The sequence below is a fragment of the Sinocyclocheilus grahami genome, unplaced genomic scaffold (assembly GCF_001515645.1).
Source record: "Sinocyclocheilus grahami isolate Dianchi unplaced genomic scaffold, SAMN03320097.WGS_v1.1 scaffold115.1, whole genome shotgun sequence".
NCBI classification, from domain to species: domain Eukaryota; kingdom Metazoa; phylum Chordata; class Actinopteri; order Cypriniformes; family Cyprinidae; genus Sinocyclocheilus; species Sinocyclocheilus grahami.
The window spans coordinates 240,371-252,364 of record NW_015505294.1 but is presented as its reverse complement, the minus strand read 5'-3'; the positions used below and the strand labels follow the sequence as shown (position 1 = coordinate 252,364).

The 11,994-nt window shown below is 34.2% G+C and overlaps 1 protein-coding gene across 1 annotated transcript in view; it reads left to right on the top strand.

Annotated features, from left to right (window-relative positions):
- LOC107589309 (F-box only protein 31) overlaps window positions 1-11,994 on the top strand; it is a 20,088-nt gene that overhangs the window by 4,469 nt on the left and 3,625 nt on the right. Inside the window, exons 2-8 of the mRNA XM_016277703.1 lie at window positions 2,110-2,181; window positions 4,834-4,910; window positions 6,492-6,659; window positions 6,739-6,813; window positions 7,827-7,936; window positions 8,052-8,205; window positions 10,327-10,640. Of these exons, the coding sequence (XP_016133189.1) occupies window positions 2,110-2,181; window positions 4,834-4,910; window positions 6,492-6,659; window positions 6,739-6,813; window positions 7,827-7,936; window positions 8,052-8,205; window positions 10,327-10,640 (970 nt within the window). The remainder of the gene's footprint in view (window positions 1-2,109; window positions 2,182-4,833; window positions 4,911-6,491; window positions 6,660-6,738; window positions 6,814-7,826; window positions 7,937-8,051; window positions 8,206-10,326; window positions 10,641-11,994) is intronic.

Below are 11,994 nucleotides of genomic sequence, written 5' to 3'. Positions count from 1 at the left end.
GATATTGTTGTTTATGTATGTTCATGATGAAATTTTCTTTTATTGTTGTAATTAATTTATAGCATTAATAAGTTGACCCGTTGAATTCATTTTGGGAGCGATGACTGATTTAATGTATTTTTAGTCCAGTGCCTGTATATAAGATTAGTATTGACCAGGTTCAGAGGCTGTCATTTGTGGATTAAGCATGTTGTGTATTTTCAAGAGTTTCAATATGAAAAATAACTTTTATATTGATTCAATGGATTTATTGCATTTTGGGAAAAAAATTATACAATTTTATAATACATCTTTGAAAATCAAAATCTGGATTTGAATTTTTAATGTTATTATAACCTAAAGATGCTTTGTGAAAGTTTGAAACAGAAAATGGTGGTTTTCATCTTGCCACTTTCTTGGTAAAGAAAACACATTTTTACTCAAATTAATCAAAATGGATTTAAAGCGTTTCAGACCCAAACTCTTCATATATATATATATATATATATATACATACACACACACACAAATCCATTTATGTGTAAATATGTGACCCTGGACCACAAAACCAAACCAGTGACAGTCATAAGGATACATTTTTTGAAAATTGAGATTTATACATCATCTGAAAGCTGAATAAATAAGCTTTCTATTGATGTATGGTTTGTTAGGATAGGACAATATTTGAAAATCTGGAATCTGAGGGTGCAAAAAAACTCAAAATATTGAGAAAATTGTCCAAATGAAGTTCTTAGCAATGCATATTACTAATCAAATATTAAGTTTTTATATATTTATGGTAGGAAATGTACAAAATATCTTTATGGAACATGATCTTTACTTAATATCCTAATGATTTTTGGCATAAAAGAAAAATTGATCATTTTGACCCATACAATGTATTGTTAGTTATTGCTACAAATATACCCCAGCGACTGAAGACTGCTTTTGTGCTCCAGGGTCACATTTATATATTTTGTGTGCTGTTATCCTAAACTCATTTTCACAAGTGTTTTTTAAAATAATAATATGTACATGTCTTATTTAATGTTTATATATATAATATAAAATCACGTTAAAATGTAACTTATACAGACAATGGCTTGAATGTATATAGTTTCTGAATCAAGTTTCAAGTTTGTTTTTTGTTGTTGTGAGGCTTAAAGTCTTTAAGTCAAAAATATCTAGGTGGTGTAAGAGATTATTATTATTATTTTAAATTATATTATTTACAAAAAATGATTTCATGAAATTATTATTTATTACTATAATAAATTGTAATTCTATTACAATTTTGTTTTTCAACAGATAAACAGAGACAGCTCAGAGTTTTCTTTTTTCCTTTTTATATAATGATTGAGTCGTGTACACTCACATGTAATCATTTATAGAATCATATGATGTTTACAGAGTCACTGAAGTTTTTAACGTTTGTCAACAACATTGACACAGAATACATTTGATTTCTTCTTTTCATAACCTCCTCCTTGTTCTTGATCTATGATGTTTAGCTGTTAAAGTGGCCTGAGGTTTAGTGCTCTGGTGGATTGATTCATGCACTGTAAAACCAGAAATGGACTGTGTCTTAAAACCTATTGACCTGCAACTTAGACAGCATTTTTAAGCATCGTAGTTAAGCATTTAAAATCCTTAAAAGGCAGTGTAGATAGACAGCTCAAAAGGCTTTCAGATGCAATAGTAGCAAAAAATTTACATAAATTTGAGTTAATGTTTGCCTGTCAACATTGTGTTGGTGTAGAATGAAATACGTTACTTGAACTTTCTGGTGCATAAGTCAAGGGATTGGCCAAAAACCTGATAACATGTTCTCAGATGTGTTAATGACATTTAAGTGACCCCATGAGGGTGTCGTTTGCCTTATCTCAGGTCTAACAGTCATTACACCACCATCAGTTTAACAGCCTTCAACACACCTGCAGCAATAGAATCAAGTAGAATACAGTAACACAGAAAACGTGCATGTTGTGTTGATCATCAGCTTAAAGGATTGCACAGAAACGGTTAGCATTCAGCACTCAGAGTTGAAAGATACTAAAGAGACATGGTTTTCATCCAGGTTAGACTGTACTCTGCTCGTGCGGTTTGTCATGAGTGTTTCTCTTCTTGCAGAATTCGGTATGAGAGATGACCTGCGGAAGATGGAGATCTTGGGCATGTCGAGCCGAGATCTGTATGTGAAACGTAAGTAAATCTACTGTAACCACAGAAGTCACCTATCGTGGCAGTTCTTGTACATTTACAAATAATAAAATAGGATACCGAGTTGGGATTTTTTAAAGTAAAAGTTCACCCACCAATGAACATTTGCTCACCCTCAGGCCATCCAAGATGTAGATGAGTTTGTTTCTTCATAAAATTTGGAGAAATTTAACGGTTCATCACTTGCTCAGCAGTGGATCCTCTGCAGTGAATGGGTGCCGTCAGAAGGAGAGTCCAAACAGCTGATAAAAACACCAATACAATAATTCACACCACTCCAGTCCATTGATTAATGTCCTGTGAAGAGAAAATCTGCATGTTTGTGAGAAACAAATCTGTCATTAATTTTATTTTTGCTTGTGAACGGTGCTTGATCTGTGCAGATTTCTCTCCTGATTCAGACGAGACTATTTTTTCACTGCAGAAAGCAGCGATTTTAGCTGGTTTGAAGTCTTTATGCATTTGTTTCTTCCAAACACACATCTTTTTTTCTTCACAAGACATTAACTAATGGACTGGAGTGGTGTGGATTATTGTGATGTTTTTATCAGCTGTTTGGACTCTCATTCTGACGGCACCCATTCACTGCAGAGGATCCATTGCTGAGCAAGTGAAGTAATGCTACATTTTGGGTGAACTATTCCTTTGTTTATTTGTGTCATATTATATAATTTCAGCTTTATTGTAATTACCAGACATGCTTTTTAATAGTTTTTGATTAATGTCCTGTGAAGAGAAAATCTGCATGTTTGTGAGAAACAAATCTGTCATTAATTTTTATTTTTGCTTGTGAACGGTGCTTGATCTGTGCAGATTTCTCTCCTGATTCAGACGAGACGATTTTTTCACTGCAGAAAGCAGCGATTTTAGCTGGTTTGAAGTCTTTATGCATTTGTTTCTTCCAAACACACATCTTTTTTTCTTCACAAGACATTAACTGATGGACTGGAGTGGTGTGGATTATTGTGATGTTTTTATCAGCTGTTTGGACTCTCATTCTGACGGCACCCATTCACTGCAGAGGATCCATTGCTGAGCAAGTGAAGTAATGCTACATTTTGGGTGAACTATTCCTTTGTTTATTTGTGTCATATTATATAATTTCAGCTTTATTGTAATTACCAGACATGCTTTTTAATAGTTTTAGTAAACAGTAAAAACCTTGGAACTCTAGACCGCCTTTGGTCAGACAAAAAGGTAATTGATTATCAACCTAGTGAGCTGGAAAAATCCTGACCAATCCATGCATATCACACATCTAGTGTGTGACGTCTCTTTAAATGTCCTTTAGACTTTTTAACTGAAAAATCAGATCTGTTTGTTAATGTAATGCTGTCGCATCACCCCATTACATGTCATTTTCTCAGTGCATTTTACATTTACCTCAGCTCACAAAAGAAATTTTTTGTTCAGTTACAGCCACTTGTTTGTCTGTAGAGTATCAATGTTTGTTTCAACCAAAGATATTTCAGCAGGTGAAAACATAGTGCTTATAGAGAAAGATTCCTCAGAAGTCAGCGTGCCATTTTTGTATAATTCAGTTGATTTAAAAAATGTGGATATGCAACGTAAAATAAATCTTATCCTCCGAAGTGACAAACAAACTGCAAACGAAACACTTCTCACTCTCCCAGCCCTGTACACATTCATTTTCACTGGCATATGTGAGTGTGGTTCTCACTCTGCCTTGTGGCTCTCTCCTCTTCCTGTGGCGCACTCACCTGCGTACCTGTCCAGGTGTGAACCCGCAGGTGAAGTCAGGACGCTTTATGAAGCTCCTCCCTGATTATGAGCACATGGACTATCGGTAACCGAAAAGTATTTTTAATAGTTAAGTAGTTTTAGTTCAAAAATCACTACTTTCTGTCACAGATTCTTACTTATTATGAACGTGGAACATTCCTTTAAGGCTGAATCCCAAGTTGCATAGCTCTACTACACTATAAAAGTGTTCACTGGTGGGAAAGTACATACTTTTGATGTACTTTTCTATGCATTATGTAGTAAGACACCACAAGTAGGAAAGTGTGTTATTATTACCATCATCCATTTTGTTGCATTCCTACATAATTCATTCATCTAGCTGAATTCATTACATTATTACTTTTTGTTTTATATATTTACATTCTGTTTTGACATCACATTCCTTCTGTTGCACAAGGATTTGTGGGTAATATTAGCCACAAGCATATGTTATTCCACTGGAAATAATTCAGGAACCTTTGCAAAATACTGCAATTTGGAACGCACGTATGCTAATTATTTAGTATGCATAGTATGCAAATTGGGACACAGCCTTGGTTTGGGACAGGCTGATGTGACAGCAGCATAAGGGCAGCTTCTGCCGAGCGTGAGCACGCCTGTGTGTCCTGCATGCGTGTGTGTGATCGACACAGGCTGGCAAGGGTGCAGACGACTGCAGCTGCGCTAACATCAGCTGACTGTGTGAGATGCAGATGAGTAAAAGTGACCAGACGTGGGTAAATATTAGCTCTAAGTTGTTGCATGGCAGATAAGTTGCATATACTCACACACTCAATATGCATTCATGAGTTCATGCCCCATGCAGAAAGTGATATAATCCCATCCCATGTGTGTTGTGTGGTGTTTTAACGTCATGTACTTGTTTTGCAGTGTTACATCCCTATAGACACATCCTGGGTCTCTGGCAGCCTGATATCGGGCCCTATGGAGGACTGCTGAACGTGGTGGTAAGATCACACAGAAAAATATCAACAATGATAACAAATGCAAAAAGATAGCTGATATTGGTGGAAAATTACATATATGAATTGTCATAATTCATATACAAAACTCTTATGTATTGCGAAGATGATTATGGCGATGAATATCATTATATTAACACAGCACAGCTGTATAGGGACATACTACTATGCAATAAAATGTTAAAATTGAAAAAAGGTATATATAAATATTTAAAAAGCATGACAAAATTACTAAAACTTAAATTAAAATTAAAATGACTAAAATAAAATAAACAAAATACTAAAGTAACACTACTACATTTTCATTTGCAAAATGCTGTTGAATGAACCCAGTGCTAATGTAATATTGTGAACCAGTTAAAAAAAACATTTGCTGGTCATTTTAGTACATATCATACTGTATATTATGAAGTGTATTAAAGTTTACTATAATTGCTTGTCAGTACAGTCAGCAGTACACTTTACCCATATTTACCATGAAATTACATATGAAGATCTACTTAATATTTCAGCTAATCACATTTAATTTAAAGGGGTAGTTCACCCAAAAATGAAAATTACCTCATGATTTACTCACACTCATGCCATCCTAGGTGTATATGACTTTCTTCTTTCAGACGAATACAATCTGAGTTATATTAAACAATGGCCTGGATCTTTCCAGCTTTACAATGGCAGTGAATGGCCATTGAAGTCCAATAAAGTGCATAAATCCATCATAATAAGTGCTCCACACGGCTCTGAGGGGTTAATAAAGGCATTTTGAAGCGAAATGATGTGTTTGTGTTAGAAAAATATCCATATTTCACACTTTATAAACCGTAATCTCTAGCTTCTGCTAACTTTTGTACACGGGTTTACGAGAGAATGGCGTTCCAGCGGATGACGTTGGCGTAGCGTAAGCTCCGGTGAGAATATGCTAGTCTCTCGAGAACCAAATTTAGTTTACATCAAAGGAAAAAACAGTCTCCTCTTGGCCTATATCGAAATCCTCCGACATTTGTCTTTACAAATCCTCACTTTACACTTCTAATTCGTGACCAGTGTTTTGTTTTGCTCTCTCCACTGCGCTTCCGTGTTCGTCACTTGCCACCGGAGCTTACGCTATGCCTAATATACTTATTTTTAAGTATATTATTTCTGTAATAAGTAAAAGTATGCTAAAGTGTGCTTGTTTTTACAAGAGACTGTTGCACACATGTTAGCATCTAGCTAGTGTTAGCATCTTGCTAGGGATGCACCGATATGAAAATTTTGGCCGATACCGATAACAGAAAAAATGAGCCGATATGGGCCGATACCGATATGGTGGCCGATATATCGTGCATCCCTACATCTTGCTAAATTTATTATCATAGAGTTCATACCTGCTACATTTTTTGGGAGGGGGGAATTGTGTGCGAACTGGAATTCACCCAGTGGCTTGTTAAACATACAACTTTATTTAAAAAAAAAACAAACAAAAAAAACCTGAATCAAATTCTACATATATAAGACACACATTAAATGTACACTTGTACCGTATTTCAAACGTGCAACTCTTTCTTGCTTTGGTGATTATTTTAGGTTGACGGGCTGTTCATCATAGGCTGGATGTATTTACCGCCCCATGATCCCCGCGTGGAGGACCCCATGCGTAGACGGCCGCTCTTCCGCATTCATATGTGGGAGAAAAACAAAGCCACGGTAGAATGCATGTACGGACACAAGGGCCCTCATAAAGGAGACATTCAGGTAAATCTAACATATTTCTACCACAATGGCTCAATGTGCCATTATATTCCACAGGATATTGACCTTTTTTTCTTTCCAGACTGTGAAGAAAGATGAATTTTCCACCAAATGCAACCAGACCGATCACCATCGAATGCCTGGAGGAAGGCAAGAGGTAGGAAACGAGACTTGTTAAAGGAATAGTTCACCCAAAAATGAAGATTCAGTCATTAATTACTCACCCTCATGTCATTTCAAACTTGTGAGACCTTCGTTCATCTTCAGAACACAAATTATGATATTTTTGATGAAATCCGAGAGCTCTCAGACCCTCCCATAGACAGCAATGATATTACCACAATCAAGGTCCAGAAACGTAGTAAGGACATCGGTACAATAATCCATGTGACATCGGGTTCAACCGTAATTTTAGAATACTTTTTGTGCGCAAACGAAAACAAAAATAACGACTTTATTCAACAATTCGTCTCCTCCGCGTCACCCTATAGCACCATTTTGGAGAGTATCACATACGTAAACAACGTATGTACGCGGATACGTTGTTTGCATTGTTCGGTACAATAATCCATGTGACATCGGGTTCAACCGTAATTTTAGAATACTTTTTGTGCGCAAACGAAAACAAAAATAACGACTTTATTCAACAATTCGTCTCCTCCCTATAGCACCATTTTGGAGAGTATCACATACGTAAACAACGTATGTACGCGGATACGTTGTTTGCATTGTTTATGCTTTGATCTGAACTTTGATCTATGTGATACTCTCCAAAATGGCTCCAGGGTGACGCGGAGGAGACGAATTGTTGAATAAAGTCGTCATTTTTGTTTTCGTTTGCACACAAAAAGTATTCTCGAAGCTTCGTAAAATTACGGTTGAACCCGATGTCACATGGATTATTGTACCGATGTCCTTGCTACGTTTCTGGGTCTTGATCGTGGTATTATCATTGCTGTCTATGGAAGGTCTGAAAGCACTCGGACTTCATCAAAAATATCTTAATTTGTGCTCCGAAGATGAACGAAGGTCTTACGGGTTTGGAACGACATGAGGGTGAGTAATTAATGACAGAATTTTCATTTTTGGGTGAACTATCCCTTTAAGGCAGATTTTGAGGTAAACCGCGGCAGTTTCTGGATGTACACTGAGCCCCATGTGTTTGTGCAGGAGTTCAGAACGTGGTTGGAGGAGGAATGGGGAAGAACATTGGAGGACATTTTCCACGAGCACATGCAGGAGTTGATCCTCATGAAGTTCATTTACACCAGCCAATACGAGTGAGACTCCTACATCGCCCGTTCTCACCCAGAATGCGCTAACAGTTTCATTTCCTCGGTTCAGTTTTGCAGTCTGGTGCCAGGCGTGTTTTAAACGTGTGTTTTCTGGTTTCAGTAATTGCCTGACGTACCGGCGGATTTATCTGCCCCCGTGCCTCCCTTCAGACCTGCTGCAGCCGGGCCTCTTCAAAGGGACATACGGCAGTCACGGCCTGGAGATCATCATGCTGAGCTTCCACGGCTCCAAGGCCAAAGCCACCAAACTTACCGTGAGTCTGACATCTGCAAATATAGACTGGAGCGCTTTGATTCTCAGGGAAAACATGACACTGAGCAAACCTTTACTGTTTGAGGCACAGTTCAACTCAAATCAACACCTGTACGGTGACGTCTGTCACACTTTCCAGTCCGGTGTGATATCTGGAGGAAATGACAAGGAAAAGTTGTGTTTTCTTAATTGTATTGTTCAGTCTAAGCATCGAAGCATTCAAGTTTCTGGTCCAGTCGTTGAATTGGCACAAAATTCTTTAATACGAAAAAAAAGCATAATTTAATCATAAGAATGCATACATTAACAGTGTTTCTATCTTTGGGGACTATACATTTAACATTTATGCACTTAAGAAGCAATTCAGTTACAAACTTTTGATGCATAATTTCATTAAAAATTAAGAAAAAAATATTCACCTTCCAAAATGTTTTTTTTATTTATTATATTAGTACTACAACTATATTATTTTTTTGTTATTTCTATAAATTATTATTATTCATTACTATGAATAGCTTATGAGTAGTGCTGTCAAACGATTAATCGCATCCAAAATAAAAGTTTTTGTTTACATAATATATATGTGTGTGTGTGTATTGTGTATATTTATTATGTTTATATAAATACACACACATGCATGTATATATTTAAGAAAAATATGTTATGTTTACATATTAAATATATTTATATATGATATAAATTATATGAATATAAAAATATACATGTAAATATTTTCAAAATATATGCTGTATGTGTGCATTTATATATAATAAATATACACAGTACACACACACATATGTAAACAAAAACTTGTGTTTTGGATGCGATTAATCGTTTGACAGCACTACTTATTATTTAAATCATAATTTAAAACAATTTTGCTATTTGTGTGTGTGTGTGTGTGTGTGTGGCAAAATAAATAATACAAGTAAACTAACATCTTTTATTGTTATTTAAATATTATTTTATAAAGTATTCTAGTTCGTAGTTGAAATAGTTTGTAATAATAAAAATAATAGTAGTTATTACTATTATTAATTGCATATTCTATTTTGGACAAAATAAATAAAACATTTAAATACACATAAAATGATTTGTTAGTATTTATTAAAATACTGTACTGTGTATACACAAAATACATGAATTTATTTTAATTAATTAATTAATTAACTATTATTATTATTCATTACTATGAATAGCTTATGGTGTAAATAATCATAATTAAAACAATTTAGTTATTTGTGTGTATGACAAAATAAAACAAATTGTAACATTTTATTCTTATTTTTTTATATATAATTTTCATAATATATAAATATTATGAATATTATAGTATCTAAATAAATATTATAGTATTGTATTTCATAATTTAATAGTTTATAATTATTCTTATTTGTAGTAGTATTAATTGTATTAGACAAAATAAATAAAACATTTAAATGCGTGTCATAAAATGATTTGTTAGTATTTATTGAAATTAAAATGTGGATACACAAAATAAATGAATTAATTTAAAAACATTACATCTGAACAATTATTGTTATTATTATTATTCATTACTAAGAATAGCTTATGATGTAAATAATCATAATTAAAAACAATTTAGTTATTTGTGTGTGTGTGACAATAAAACAAGTACATTTTAATGTTTTTTATTATCTAAATATTTTTTATAATATATAAATTAATATTGTAGTACTGTAGTTCATAGTTTTAATAGTTTATTATTAATATTAATTGTATATTTTGTATTAGACAAAAGAAATAAAAAAAATTTTTTTTTAATAAATTTAAATACATGTAATGAAATAATTTGTTAGTATTTATTCAAATTAAAATGTGTATACACAATCATTTTTGTAAATTATTATAGATAGTGTATAATTTTAATAGTAATGCGTACAAAGCACTTTGGCACATGATTTTTGTCATTAATATATTTCCATATTGTCTGTAAACAGAATAATATGAGCAGAAAAATACATAGTAAATAAATTAACAAATTTTCAACTCTACATTTACACAAACTTTTATTTAAAAGTAAAAGTTCAAGTTAAGGTTCCAACGATGCCTATAGTATGCGTGATTTAGCGTGTTCATCAGCTCACTTGTTTGTGTTTAGGGTGACCCCAATGTCCCAGCAGGTCAGCTGACGTTAGAAATCGACCTGAACCGGCCGGTGCGTCTGCCGGACCTGGAGCACCAGCGGAGCATAGAAGAGCTCTCTCGCCTGGTGCTGGGGGTGCACGAGGAGGCCCAGAGGGGGCCACAGTCCCGGGACGCCCCATCAGAGACTGCAGAGGGCTCAGATTCGGCTCCCCCTGCTGGAGCGGAGGATGTGGAGCCGGGAGCTGCGGCATCTGAAGCGCAGCCATTTGTGCTGCCTCTGGGAGTCATGGCCCGTAATGAAGTGTATCCTCGCACCTGCAAGATGTGGTGAGTCTGCTGCTATACTGTACTTTACATCTTATTACTGTACTGTACACATTACATAATGTTTATTAAATCAGCCAAAGTTCATTTCAATTTTTATTTTTACAGTATTTCTATTTTTTTATTACCTTATTATCATTTTATTATATTATTAATACATTAATAATATTTAATTATATTTTGTAAAATAGGCATATGTGAATTATTTTAAATCAGTTTCCAAATTTAATTTGTTAAACTGAATAATTTTTTATTACTTTATATTTTTGTTTTGTCTCTATAATATTAAATATAATTAATGACATTTCTATATTTTTATACAGAAATAATTGACAGCAATTAAATGAATGAAAATAATTCTTTATTATATTTGATAAAATATCAATGTCAATTTATTTAAATCGGTTACTAAATTGAATTTGTTAAACTAAATAATTTGATGTAATATTTTATGTCTATTAATATTAAATAGCATATATTTTTATACAGAAGTAATAGACAGCAATTAAATGAATCACTTAAAATAAATGTGATAATTTTAAATGAATGAATAGTAATTATATTGTACTATATAAAAGATATAAAATAGACATGAAAATGATTTAAAATGTGACATGCAATATTAAATACTAGGGATTAGGGATGGGAAGATTCCCAGATGCATCGGCATAAAAAGTTAACGATGCGATGCATCGGTTTAAAAAGTGTGTATCGGCTACAAGTCGGCATTTGTATCGCGATGCATCGTTTCTAACATATTTGCATCGGTAAAAACCGATATATTTATATATAATTACTAGTGGATGCGCTATACTTTTATTATTTAGAAAGTGACCAATAATCTGTGATATATGTATTTGTTTGTCAAGCGCGTGCTCTCGAATATGACGAATCACAACACGACGGAGACCCGAGAAAAAAATGGGATTAAAGTACAAAACCTGACTTGAAATAACCTAACAAATCAATCAGGGCTAAAGCAGTTCCATAAACGACAAATTAAATTCACACAATCTCACTAATTTGTGCAGGTTTATTCTTAAGCAGCCCGTAATGTAGATCATGGATCAAATCGATCCACCATCGCAAACAGCGAATATATTCGTGCTGTTTAATGCATTTGAGACGTTGTGTTTTCCTCAGTGCATAACTGACATGTCACAGGTATATTTTTCATCTGTAAATGTTAGAAAGTCATGCAAATATGTCCATTTTGCTAACAGGAGTGGGCGAGGCTTACGCGAGTGAACAAGCCCTGCTGCGCGCATGCACGCTAAACAGACGGCGCGCAATCGAATAGGAGCGCAATAAGCGTGTAATGTTCCAATGTTCTGCTATCTGTTCTGCAAAGGTACAG